Genomic DNA, 14433 nt, shown 5'->3' with positions numbered 1-14433 from the left:
AATATGAAGTTCTCGTGAAAGGTGAGTCGTGAGGAGGTAGAGAGGTGACATTGCTGAAACTGGCAGAAGAGGAGGTAATAAGATCTTATTTTCTATTTACACCCAGTAACCCCCCTCCTCCCCATCATGTTCCATCCTCTTCCTCCATAGTCATTGTGACGTCTTTTATCTCCAGCAGATGATGATAGACACATATATAGTGTAGAAACCTAGATTAACTCGGAACATCCCCCGACTTACGGGGCGGAAACATTTCCTTTATTATGGAGAAGTGTCACATTTCCCACCTTTGAAGTCTCCTGTATTAGGGATTAGGATCAGATATGGGTTCTACTGAAATTTGAACCCAACAACTATTTGTGTGATTGGACACAACTGATTTCAGCCAAAATGATTGGCTGAAATCCTCTGACAAACTATGCTGTGTCCAATCACAGCGTAGGCCAGCAGAGGCAAAGGCCAATCATGTATTTATAGGTGATCGTGCTTGTACATGCCATGGCATATCGTAAATGTTTAAGCAAGCAGCAGAATGCTAAATCAACATTTCCCGGCTGAGCTAAAATCTACACATAATTCATAAACTCTGTTGTGATTAAGTTAATAAAGAAGATTCCACTAAATGTAGACCACTGCCAGCATTTTAGCACTAAACACCCCCATGTTACGAAGAGCAGCAAGGCCCATTTATTCATTTTCGCACTAAACACCCCCATGTTACGAAGGGCAGCAAGGCCCATTTCTTCATTTTAGCACTAAACACCCCCATGTTACGAAGGGCAGCAAGGCCCATTTCTTCATTTTAGCACTAAACACCCCCATGTTACGAAGGGCAGCAAGGCCCATTTCTTCACTTTAGCACTAAACACCCCCCATGTTACGAAGGGCAGCAAGGCCCATTTCTTCATTTTAGCACTAAACACCCCCATGTTACGAAGGGCAGCAAGGCCCATTTCTTCATTTTAGCTCTAAACACCCCCATGTTACGAAGGGCAGCAAGGCCCATTTCTTCATTTTAGCACTAAACACCCCCATGTTACGAAGGGAAGCAAGGCCCATTTCTTCATTGTAGCACTAAACACCCCCATGTTACGAAGGGCAGCAAGGCCCATTTCTTCATTTTAGCACTAAACACCCCCCATGTTACGAAGGGCAGCAAGGCCCATTTCTTCATTTTAGCTCTAAAAACCCCCATGTTATGAAGGGCAGCGGGGCAGCAAGGCCCATTACTACTTCATAGAAAGGTGCATTATGGGAGGTAGGTCAAGAGGGGTCCTGTTCAGAAGGTAATTTGATGTTGAATGATAAAATAAGGGTTACTAGATTATGACATATTGTATATATTCTAAAACTGTATCTACATGATCATAAACATGTTTGACATCTCCTTGGCCACTCTGTAGACCTTTTTATTGGTCTGGCCATTTCTGTCAACACCTTCCTCAAGCACCAGTAAGGAGTGGCTCCATCAGCAGTCTAGAACACTCCTTTAGCATCGAAACAACGAACATCTGCCAGGTAGGAATGAGCTCAGGTGGGTTAGAGATGAGTCATAAGTGGTCGTGGTGTTCCCCTCCTAGAAGCTGCACAAGGGGATACAAGGGGATATGATTGCCTGTCCACAGTGGCAGTTCTATGTCGCAGCATTACCAGGCATAACGTTCCAGCAGCTGGTACTTTCTGTGAGCTGGGCTCTGGTAAGGAAGAGGTGGTGGACAATGAGTTGTCAGACCAGACTTGGGTACCGTTGAGAGAAGATCAGAACAGCTCTGAGAATGAGGTGAAAGAAGGAGAACAGGGGCATGTTGGAAGGGAGAAGGGTGTTCAACAACAAGAGCGCTTCACAGTGGACAGCAGAGAACAGACATCTGGTAACCATGGTGTCTCCACTGCTGACCAAACCCTTGTTGCATCAACTTGAGTGCTACCTGTATTTGAAACAACATGAAGCTCCACCAAAGAACTGGTAGGAGCTGTGTTTTAGGTGCTGGGGAAGCCATGGTGGCTCAAGTTGTCCTATCTCCCTGCATGCAGGTGGTGTGGATTAAGGAGAGATTTGTGGAGAAGACACAAACACTAAGTAACCCAATCTACATTGCCAATTCCCACTGTGGGTAGCCAGCCTACTAACCCCTTATATCCCCATCCTATTATAGTACAACTAATACAGTCCAGATAATTCTCTGCCATCCATCTACAGAGAAACACCGCATAGATCACATGACCACATCAATGAGGATGGAGGAGGACCGAAGTCACATGACTGAGAGGATACTAAACCTCACCCTGGAGATCATCTACCTGCTGACCGGAGAGGTGAGGAGGATTCTGGGGGGTCACATGACACCACTCTTATCTCTATTAATAAAACACAGACCTGACCGGAGAGGTGAGGAGGATTCTGGGAGGTCACATGACACCACTCTTATCTCTATTAATAAAACACAGACCTGACCGGAGAGGTGAGGAGGATTCTGGGAGGTCACATGACATCACTCTTATCTTTATTGATAAAACACAGACCTGACCGGAGAGGTGAGGAGGATTCTGGGAGGTCACATGACATCACTCTTATCTCTATTAATAAAACACAGACCTGACCGGAGAGGTGAGGAGGATTCTGGGATTCTAACACAATATTCCTATTGGTTCTCCAATACAGAGATTTCCCCCTCTGAAGTCAGGTGATCATATGACCATCACAGTGCCTCCATGTGACTCCCTAAAACCTGAGAGACACAACATGCAGAAGATTCTAGAAGTCACCAAGAAGATGATGGAGCTGCTGACAGGAGAGGTGAGCGGTGCTGGGAATTCTGGGACATTATCCAGTAACAGACAAGGGATGTGTCTGGATGGTGACTGTATCATTGTGTGTGTCAGGTTCCTATAAGGTGTCAGGATGTCACTGTCTATTTCTCCATGGAGGAGTGGGAGTATTTAGAAGGACACAAGGACCTCTACAAGGACGTCATGATGGAGAATCAGCCGCCCCTCACATCACCGGGTAAGAGGAGACTTTATTGTAAAGGAGAGAGCAGTACGGAGGATCCACCTAGATCCCCCATCATCTGATAAACACATAGAAACAATGTATTCAGTCAGTGTGTGTGTTTCCTACAGATGGATCCAGTAATGGGAACCCACCAGAGAGATGTCCCCGTCCTCTGTATTCCTGGGATTTCACACAGGAAGGTCACACCATCCCTCACCATCATCAGGTAGGTGAGGAACAATCACTGATAGTTATTATTTATATACAAGCATGTTTGTTACAATGGATGTTTTATTATATATTTAGAGCGCAAACCTCTGGGATTATAATATTATTGTTAAAGAGGAGGATGAGGAGTATGGTGTGATGAGGGAGCTTTCTGGAGGACACAAGGATCTTTATAAGGATCTCATGATGGAGCCAGTTAGTAGCAGAAACCCACCAGAGAGATGTCCCCGTCCTCTTTATTCCTGGGATTTCACGCAGGAAGGTCACACCATCCCTCACCATCATCAGGTAGGTGAGGAACAATCACTGGTTGTTATGATTTAAACAGAAATGTGTTACAATGTATGTTTTATTATTTAGAACGGAAACCTCGAGCATTATAATATTGTTGTGAAGGAAGAGTTTCAAGAGGAGGATGAGGAGTATGGAGTGATGAAAGAGTTTTCTGAAACATGTGAGGACCTCTGCAAGGACAGTATGATGGAGCCACCTAGAAACCCACATGAGAGATGCCCTTATCTTCGGTATTCCTGGGATTCCACGCAGGAAGGTCACACCATCCCTCACCATCATCAGGTAGAGTTGAGGGTCGGGGACATAAAGAGATTGAACACTCTGACATGTGGAGACGATGTGTGGACTCTACAAGATGATATTTTCTATGTGATCTCACATCATAAATACTTCTATGTTACAGATGTTATTTTCTGCCATCCTGTTGGTTTAGGGTGAAGATCTGATGAACATGAAAGTTGAGGGTGAAGTAGAAGAGACGTATGTGAGGGATGATCAGCAATATACGGAGGAGGCTGAAATGACGAGGACATTCATAGAGGAGGACACTCCTACAGAGATCAGCACAGGTGAGCTGTAATATATTCTTCTCTTATCTCTGCTCCTATACTGCACACCGATTCGTCCAGAGTAGGGCGGGAGCTGAGTGATATCAGTAAATAATGGTCCCCTCCCTGTACTGATACCCGTCCTGGGGTTCAGCTGGCAGTATTAGGTTGTGTGTCACTCCTAGTTACAGTAGCACAGATATGAGAACACAGATTGAACCTTTCTTAGGTTGGTCCCTCTTCTTCCAGCAGACTTAAAGCTAAATGTTACCATAAAACTCTATTACCAGTCTTGTTGGGATGAAAAGTAAGAAGTTCCTGCTCATCTGACAAGGCTGTGTAAATGTAGAAGTGATCTGGGAGGAGGACCAAAGGCCCTTTGACTAAAGAGGGGAAGAGTCCCAGCTGGTTGGGACATCCACAGAGAACATCTGCTCACTCATATCTACCTGATCCAGATGGAATCTTGATGGAAGTGAACTAACCCTCTAAGATCTATTGACGATGTTTTTATATTTTTCCAGGACACACCATGGAGAAACCCTCAAAGGATCGTCTCACTTTATCTCCAGGTTGTAAAATGGAAGATGAGGACATCACAGGAGGTTGTGGAGGAGAAAAGACAATGAGCTCCACTATGGATGGTGGACTTCACAGTGTGGATAGACCATGGAATCCCTCTGACTCTGAGCAACCTCGTACTGTAAGGGATGGTGGACTTCACAGTGTGGCTAGACTGTGGAATCCCTCTGGGCAACCTCGTACTGTGAGGGACGGTGCTGGAATTCAGAGGGAGAAGAAACTTTCCTGTCCTGAATGTGGGGATAGTTTTAGCTCTGCATTAGGTCTTTCTCTACACCAGAGGTCCCACACGGGGGAGAAACTTCATTCCTGTTCTGATTGCGGGAAATGTTTTTTCTATTTGGGAGAATTCATTACACATCAAAGATCTCACAGAGGGAAGAAGTCATATTCCTGTTCTGAATGCGGGAAATGTTTTACACAGAAACACATGCTTGTTAGTCATCAAAGATCTCACACGGGTGAGAAGCCGTATTCCTGCTCCGAGTGCAAAAAACGTTTTACGCGGGCAACAAGTCTTGTTATACATCAGAGATCGCACACGGGGGAGAAGCCGTATTCTTGTTCGGAGTGCGGGAAATGTTTTTCACGAAAATCCAGTCTTACTGATCATCAGACGTGGCACACGGGGGAAAAGCTGTTCGTCTGCAGTGAGTGCGGGAAATGGTGGCCACGGAAATCAGAGCTTGTTAAACATCAGAGATGCCACACAGGGGAAAAGCCGTATTCCTGTACAGAGTGTGGGAAAAGTTATACAAAGAAGTCTTACCTTATCAATCATCAGAGAACCCACATACCCCTCAACTTTTATTAGTGTCCTGAGTGCTGTAAATGTCTTCTATTTAAATCATTTTTTGCCATACCTTGGGTATCTCACACTGGGAAGAAGGACACCTGGATGCTGTGGGAGCTCCATAATACCTTGACATGGTCTTCTTCCTTGGTTTGGAGGCCAGTTTCGAGATACTCCCTTCGCTTCCCTCTCTTCTTTTGATATTCCTCCTTTCTTGTGGTCCTTCTCCTTCCATGTTTTTCCTTTCTAATATTTATTCTCCCTTTTTCGTTCTCCTTTTCTTTCGTTTTAGATTTAGTTTTTACGTTTGTATTGGTTTTCTCCGTTCAGGTGGATCCTAAAGCCCATGTGGACATAGTTCATTTTGGATTCGATTTTTGCCTAATACACAGCTGGAAGACCACGTAGGGACAGGGGAACCCTTGGTGACATCTGCTCTTTATAGGAAGTCCCCATAAACACGTCTTTAGTGCTTGTGGAATTTAAGAACTTATAGGTGGTAGGCTTATCTGCCTAAAGGTCCCCCTGTCTGACAACCCCCCTTCGGATGTGATATGTTTGACAACCTCTCTTCGGATGTGATATGTCTGAAAACTTCTCTTCAGAAGTGATATGCCTGACAACCCCTCTTCGGAAGGGATATGCCTGATGACCCGTCCTTGGATATCATATGTCTGACAACCCCTCCTTGGAAGTCGTATGCCTGACAACCCCTCCTTGGAAGTCATATGTCTGACAACCTCTCCTTGGAAGTCATATGCCTGACAACCCCTCCTTGAAAGTGATATGTCTAACAACCCCACCTTGGAAGGTCATATGTCTGACAAACCCCTTTTTGGAAGTGATATGTCTGACAACCCCTCTTCGGAAGTGATATGTCTGACAACCCCTCTTCGGAAGTGATATGTCTGGCAACCCCTATTTGGTAGTGATATGTCTGACAACCCCTCTTTGGAAGTGATATGTCTGACAACCCCTCTTTGGAAGTAATATGTCTGACAACCCCCTCTTCGGAAGTGGACAACCCCTTCTTGGAAGTGATATGTCTGACAACCCCTCTTCGGAAGTGATATGTCTGACAACCCCTCTTCGGAAGTGATATGTCTGACAACCCCTCTTTGGAAGTCATATGTCTGACAACCCCCTCTTTGGAAGTAATATGTCTGACAACCCCTCCTTGGCAGTCATATGTCTGACAACCCCACCTTGGAAGGTCATATGTCTGACAAACTCCTCTTCGGAAGTGATATGTCTGACAACCCCTCTTTGGAAGGGATATGTCTGACAAACACTCTGTGGAAGTCATATGTCTGGCAACCCCTATTTGGTAGTGATATGTCTGACAACCCCTCTTTGGAAGTGATATGTCTGACAACCCCTCTTTGGAAGTAATATGTCTGACAACCCTCTCTTCGGAAGTGGACAACCCCTTCTTGGAAGTGATATATCTGACAACCCCTCTTCGGAAGTGATATGTCTGACAACCCCTCTTCGGAAGTGATATGTCTGACAACCCCTCTTTGGAAGTCATATGTCTGACAACCCCCTCTTTGGAAGTAATATGTCTGACAACCCCCTCTTCGGAAGTGGACAACCCCTTCTTGGAAGTGATATGTCTGACAACCCGTCTTCAGAAGTGATATATCTGACAACCCCTCTTCGGAAGTGATATGTCTGACAACCCCTTCTTTGAAATCATATATGTCTGACGACTCCTTCTTGGAAGTCACATGTCTGACAACCCCTCCTGTGAAGTCACATGTCTGACAACCCCTCTTCGGAAGTGATATTTCAATCTGGGATAAGGAGACATGACGGTTATGATACATATTGTATAACTTTCCACCCCCTAACTTTGATCACGGTTCTTTTGCTATTTCATCTGCTGTTTACATATTTCTGTATATAAAAAAAAACAATAAATATTACATTTCAAAAAAAAGAAAGAAAACACGGTTTGATTTGTGCACAACTCGGCCTATTCGCAGACGGGCAATTTATCTATGTTGACCTCCTGATGGAAGAAGCAGGAAGTAATTTTTTTGCGCTATCAATTTACACCGTGCTTTTACGTATTTATTTTACATTCACAAGGCAGCCATCAACAATTTTGGGACCCTTTACATAGTTTTAGGCTGGGGCCCCCCCCACCCGGGCCTGACCACAAACATTCCTCAGGGCCCACCCACTAGCTGTCCCACCGAATCCGCCCACTCACCAGGAATGTACGCAACATTTGCAGTTTGAGGGGCGGTTAAACCTTATAGTTGATCCCTGTTTTTACACAGTGAGGGACCCCTGGGAGGAGGACAGATAGGGAGACCATGGGAGGAGGACTGGGAGGGGCACCGTGGGAGGAGGACAAAGAGGGGCACCATGGAAAGAGGACATAGAGGGACACCGTGATCGGGGGGGGACAGAGAGGGACCCCTGGGAGGAGGACAGAGAGGGACGCCATGGGAGGAGGACAGGGAGGGGCACCGTGGGAGGTGGACAAAGAGGGGCGCCATGGGAAGAGGACATAGAGGGGCACTGTGAGAGGTGGACAAAGAGGGGCGCCATGGGAAGAGGACATAGAGGAACGCTGTGGGGGGAGGACAGAGAGGGACACCTGGGAGGAGGACAGAGAGGGATGCCATGGAAGGAGGACAGAGAGGAATGCCGTGGGAGGAAGACAAAGAGGGACGCCATGGGAGGAAGACTGAGAGGGATGCCATGGGAGAAAGATTGAGAGGGATACTATGGGAGGAGGACAGAGAGGGATGCCATGGAAGGAGGACAGAGAGGAATGCGTGGGAGGAAGACAAAGAGGGACACCGTGGGAGGAGGCCCGAGAGGGACGCCATGGGAGGAAGATTTAGAGGGATGCCATGGGCGGAGGACGGAGAGGGACGCCGTGGAAGGAGGACAGAGAGGAATGCCGTGGGAGGAAGACAAAGAGGGACACCGTGGGAGGAAGATTGAGAGGGATGCCATGGGAGGAGGACAGAGAGGGATGCCATGGAAGAAGGACAGAGAGGAATGCCATTTGAGGAAAACAAAGACGGACACCGTAGGAGGAGGCCCGAGAGGGACACCGTGGGAGGAAGATTGAGAGGGATGCCATGGGAGGAGGACTGAGAGGGATGCCATGGAAGGAGAAAAGAGAGGGAAGCAGTAGGAGGTGGACAGAGAGGGATGCAGTGGGAAGAGGACAGGGAGGGACCCCTGGGAGGAGGACAGAGAGGGACTCTGTTGAAGGAGGACAGAGAGGGGCGCCGTGGGAGGAGGACATAGATGGGCGCAGTGGGAGGAGAACAGGGAGGGGCCCTGTGGGATGAGGACAGAGAGGGATGCCATGAGAGGAGGTCAGAAAGGGACTTTGTGAGAGGAGGACAGAGGGGGAGCCTTAAGAGGAGGACGGGGAGGGACGTTGTGGGAGGAGGATGGAGAGGGACACCATGGGAGGAGGACGGGAAGGGACCAGTGGGAGGAGGACAAGGAGGGAGGTCATGGGAGGAGAACAGAGAGGGGGCAAGAGGTGCACTTTTGGAGTTGCTCTGACCCAGTCATCTAGCTACTACAATTTGGTCCTTGTCGAAGTTACTCAAATCCTTCCACTGAGGGACAAGACTGAAATACATTCTTGTGTTTTATGAACGATGACAAGTTAAGGCTATTATATAAAAATTGTAAGGAAGAACCCATTCCTTCTGTGGATGGTATAATATCTTCCCTTTGGTCTAAGCCAGCTGGGTCTGAGCTTAACCGCTGGGTGGTATAGGTGGACCTGGGCTTGGCATCTGAGTGCAAAAGCTTGGTCATGATTGTGGCAGCTAAGTGGGCTAGCTGAACTTGGGCTCGAATGCTTGGACTGAGTTTGACAGCTGGGCGGCGTAGGTAGATGGGGGCCAAACAGCTGAGTGTGATAGCTTGTGCTTGATCATGACCACAAAATGTAATAGCTGGGCCTAGGCTTGAAAGCTTGGTTCAAGCTTTACAGCCAAGGGCTTGATACCTGAGTGTGATAGCTTATAGCTTGGGACTGATCAGGACAGCTGTGTGGGGTAACTAATAGAGATGAGCCAAACACCCCCTGCAACAGAACTCCCAAACTGGGGAAAAGTTCTAACCTGAACGGCGAAGGGCGAATTGATGTCTATAGGAGGCGAACAGGAAAAATCAAAGTCCCCATTTTGAAGGCTTATATGCAAGTAATTTGCCAAAAAAGGGGTATGAGTGCCTGAGTACTGCCCTGGGGATAATTTACCAATGCAAAAGATTTTTTTTAATTCTACCCCCCCCCACCCCAAAGCACCTTGTGCCCATGTTGATGGGGACACGGGTTTCTCTTCCCCACAACCCTGGGCCTTTTGGAATTTGGAAGCCCCAGAACCCCCCCCCCCATGTGAATGAGTATGGGGTACATACATAGTACCCCTACCCATTCACCAAAAACGTGTCAAAAAGTATGAAAACACAGAGACAGTTTTTGGCAATTCCTTTATTAAAAAATAAAAAAACAATGTCCCCCCATGTAGATTCATCGTCAATCACGCTGCCCGCCGCACTCAAAAAATACCAGAAAAAAATGCTCTGCTTTCATTGACAGCCGGCCACCAAATGCCTCCTCCACCGTCTGACAGTTCTTATATAGGTAAGAGCAGGGCCACCAGGTGACGTCACCTGGTGGCACTCCCCCCCCCCTCCTTGTAATGTCATGGACTGGTGCACCTCACAAGTGGAGCAGTGGCACCAGGTGACATCACCTAGGGGGGAGGAGGGTCAGGATCTGGAGAGGGGTCAACGCGTCTTTTTTCTTTTTGGTATTTTTACCGGCAAATGTTTTTTTTTTTTTTTTTTTACATTTACAGCTGATGACTCATCGGTTGTTAAGGACCCCGCAGCCAGCTTTCCACCCCTGCTTCTTAACAACCAATGTTTACTGCACCCTAATTGAGCAAAGCTCTGTGCATTGCAGGGCGTTTGGTGGGGCAAACACCTGCCGAACACCCTGCAAATTTGGATGTTCCCCAAACGGCCAATGTTCGGCCCGAACTCATGCTCGGGCCAAACTGTTCGCACAACACTAGTACCTAAGCTAGTTGGATGGCTGAAAGGTTCCAACTGTGGGCCACTAACAAGTGACATTTGGCATCCATCTGGTCTTTTTATGATTCACCACCAGTTGGTAGAGCTAGCTGGGTCGGAGCTTGGCAGCTGGGTGGTGTAGTTGGACTTGGGTTTGACAGCTGAATGTGAGAACTTTGGCGTGATCATGACAGAGGAGTGGGGTAGCTCACCTAGCTGGATGGCTGGATAGCCTAGGCCAGGGCTTCCCAAACTTTTTTGGGCCTAGACCCACTTCTGAATACAGTTATTTTTCGGGACCCACTTGCTTGTAATTGAATATTGTAAAGCGCTACAGAATTTGTTGGCGCTATATAAATGCAAATAATAATAATAATACATATTTTAAAGGGAGGGGGATGTTAAACTAAAAATATAAATTTACTACTTTTCAATTTATTATTGAATACACTTTCCAGATGTTCTAAGTGAGGGGTCAGAAACCTGTGGCATGTGTGGCATTTAAGCGGAGTTGTAAGTAATCAGCACCCTCATAGACAGGATAAGGCAGGCAGAGGACAGAAATCAACCACCCCAGGACAGTGACCAGCAGGCTATATGGCACTCACCCTCCTTCCTCTCCCAGCGGTCCACAGTGAAGGTGAAGCCTCTGTTTGCCCTCTCCAGGGCCCAGCACATCTCACCTAGAGTCTCGATGATGAGGAGCTCTATGCTGGTCTTGGTGTCCTGGCTCTTCTCCTTCAGATCCTCTACTGGGGTCACAGAAGCTGCCATGAACTTCTGACACTGGCGAGCCACTTGGTCATCTTATGACACTGAGGCTGCTGTCTCTGCCCGCTATAGCTATGAGAATCCTGCCTCCAGTCTAGCCTTTACCGCTGCCGCCAGCAGGACTGAGTAGCTGGCTCTGCACCCCATGAACATATCCCACATAACAGCCCACATACGTACTCACTGATGCAAGTATCCTCCTCGCGGGAAATGCAGACCAGCCTCCGTAAACTTGAATCCATTGCAATTTGACTGCTTTGGCTCTCTGTAATTTGCGAGGGCTCGCACAGAACAATTTAAGCTGGCCTGCTCTCAGTGATATCCTGCTCAGCCCGACCCACTCAAACGCAGCTCGCGACCCACCGGTGGGTCCCGACCCACAGTTTGGGAACTCCTGGCCTAGGCGATTCCAACAGAGGGCATCTGCCTTTCTTCTGACCCACCACCAATGTTCAGCCAGAGGAACGGTCCATGATGTAGCCATTGCACAGACACTGCTGAGGTCTCTCTCTTCGTCCAGATGGAAGAGAGTCCCATTATTGGTGTCAGTAAGATAAAATAAATCCCATAAATAATGCCAGTGAGATAAAATAAGTCTCGTCAGTTGGAGTAAAATAAGTTGTTAGTGTCTGTGAGAACAATGTCTAACTCCAGCCCAGCATTGGTGATACTTACCAGATCCCACGTTCCTGCTCCACTGCCTCTCTGTTGAGGTCAGAGTTCTACTTTCACTGGTCAGAAAGGAGATCACTCCACCCAAATAGTCGGGTATATTTGCAGTGCCTGGTGATGGAAGCCAGAGAGTGTTCCAGCCGTTATAACCTCACTGACACTCTGCATAGATTCCTGGAACCTGCTGGATGAGGACGTCATGGGACAGTAGAGTAAATCTTGGGACTGTCCTGCAACATCTGGGACACTTGGCAACAATGACCAGGCCGTGTTCACACTATGAGATGTTTCACAGGGCTGCAGTTCCTCTGAGCTCAACAAGGTGGTGGTCTCACTTCTACCCAGATAGGAAGTCTCTATGGAAGGCAGGAGGAAGTGATGTCAGGTATAAATAGGAAGTTCCGGGTCAGAGGTGAGTCGGGAGGAAGTAGAGAGGAGACATTGCTGGAACTGGCAGCAGAGGAGGTAATAAGATCTTAATAATATTATTATTATACAGAATTTATATTGCTCCAACCGTTTGCCCAGCGCTTTACAACATGAGGGCGGACAATACAGTTACAATACAATTCAGTACAGGAGAAATCATGGGGCCCTGCTCGTTAGAGTTTATAATCTAAGACATTATTTTCTATTTACACCCAGTAACCCCCCGACATGTCCGTCCTCTTCCTCCATAGTCACTGTGACGTCTTTTATCTCCAGCAGATGATGATACACACACAAATATAGTGTGAAAACCTAGATTAACCACGCCAGGGGCAGAATATTCCCAATCTTACGGGGCCAGAAAATTTCCTTCATTTGGGAGATGTGTCGCCTTTCCCACCAATGACCTTCTCCCCTTAGCAGTCTCCAGTAACGAGGGATGAGATTCAGATTCGGGTTGTACTAAAATTTGATCTCAAATTCCAGGATTCTAATTTTGGTGGAATTTGTGGTTGATTTGTTTTGGTGCTCACCCTAATGCCTTGCGCAACCTGGTCAGCAGCCCCCCTCTACTATAGGATGATCTGAATTCACTCCAATGTTGGGGGAGGAGATGGATAACCCCGTCCCTCACTATGAGAGGGTGTCTAAGATCAGCCAATAATGGGGGAGTAGATGGATAACCCAACACTCACTATACAAGGGGGTCTGAGATCACCCAATAATGGGGAAGGAGTTGGATAACCCCGTTCCTCACTATAAGAGGAGGTCTGAGACCACCCAATAATGGGGAAGGAGATGAATAACCCCCCCTCCCCACACACCCCACCCTTACCACCACTAAGAAGGGTCTGAAATCACCCAATTATGAGGGAGGAGATGGATAACCCCATCCCTCACCTTAAGAGAAGGGCTGAGACCATCCAATAATGGGGAAGGAAATTGATAACCCCGTCCCTCACTATAAGAGGAGATCTGAAATCACCCAATAATGGGAAAGGAGATAGATAACCCCGTCCCTCGCTATAAGAGGGGGGGGTTGAAATCACCCAATATTGGGGAAGGAGTTGGATAACCCCCGCACGGGCAAGCCAGAAAATAAATCGTCCGGCGGCGTCCGTTTACCATAGAGCTGACCGAGTACCAGATGGTATCCCGGTCATCTCTATGACCTTTGGAGGCCGGGCGCGACGTTATGACGCCACGTACGGCCTCAGCAGATGTAAACACTGCCGTTTCTTCGGCTGGGAAGCCAAGAACATTTTATTATTTATTTTTATCTCAGGCTTAAAGAGGACCTGTCATGCCATTTTCCTATTACAAGGGATGTATTCCTTGTAATAGGAATAAAAGTGATCAAAAAAATGTAAAGAGAAAGTTTTAAAATATAAAAAAAAGTAAAATTAACAATTAAAAAAAAAAATTAAAGCGCCCTCTGCATGCTCGCACGCAAATGAGAATGCATGCGTATGTCGCGCCCGCATATGTAAATGGTGTTCAAACCACACATGTGAGGTATAGCCACGATCGTTATTGCAAGAGCAATAATTCTATCCCTAGACCTCCTCTGTAGCTCTAAATGGGTAACCTTTAAAAAATGTTTAAAATGTCGCCTATGGAGATTTTTTAGGTACCGAAGTTTGGCGCCATTCAAAGAGTGTGTACAATTTTAAAATGTGATATGTTAGTTATCTATTTACTCGGGGTAACATCATCTTTCACTTTATACAAAAAAATCGGGCGAACTTTACTGTTTTGTTTTTTTTAAATCTTGAAATGCGTTTGGAAAAATTGCTGCGCAAATACCATGTGACATAAAAAGTTGCAACAGCCACCATTTTATTCCCTAGGCTAAAAAAAAAAACATATCATGTTTGGAGATTCTGAGTAATTCTCTAGCAAAAAAAAATGATGATTTTTACATGTAGGAGCGAAGTGTCAGAATTGGCTTGGGTAGCAACTGGTTAAGGAATGTCTGAGGGTTTCTACTCACAGAGACGGGCTTTATGGCAAATCGTAATTTTTTTAGCAACCAGAGGATTGCAGAATCA

At 46.7% G+C, this 14433-nt stretch overlaps 3 protein-coding genes across 3 annotated transcripts in view; all 3 read left to right on the top strand.

The window, feature by feature from the left end:
- Positions 1-14433, top strand: part of LOC309562622 (uncharacterized protein) — a gene marked incomplete at its 3' end in the record, with an annotated part of 500517 nt that overhangs the window by 437258 nt on the left and 48826 nt on the right. The gene's annotated exons all lie outside the window — the stretch shown is intronic.
- LOC309562780 (uncharacterized protein) overlaps positions 1-14433 on the top strand; it is a 215418-nt gene that overhangs the window by 196218 nt on the left and 4767 nt on the right. The window lies entirely within an intron of this gene.
- Positions 1999-5533, top strand: LOC309563942 (uncharacterized protein; the record flags this gene model as incomplete). Its single annotated transcript, XM_082268573.1, has 8 exons — positions 1999-2080; positions 2201-2316; positions 2663-2797; positions 2884-3007; positions 3124-3221; positions 3951-4086; positions 4315-4372; positions 4774-5533. The coding sequence occupies 8 exons, from the start codon at positions 1999-2001 to the stop codon at positions 5459-5461; spliced, it is 1437 nt and encodes a 478-aa protein (XP_082124699.1). The 3' UTR covers positions 5462-5533.

Source organism: Pelophylax lessonae (assembly GCF_965119305.1).
Source record: "Pelophylax lessonae genome assembly, chromosome: 9".
NCBI lineage: Eukaryota > Metazoa > Chordata > Amphibia > Anura > Ranidae > Pelophylax > Pelophylax lessonae.
Note: the sequence above shows the minus strand (reverse complement) of the source record. Positions and strands in the feature narration are given on the sequence as shown.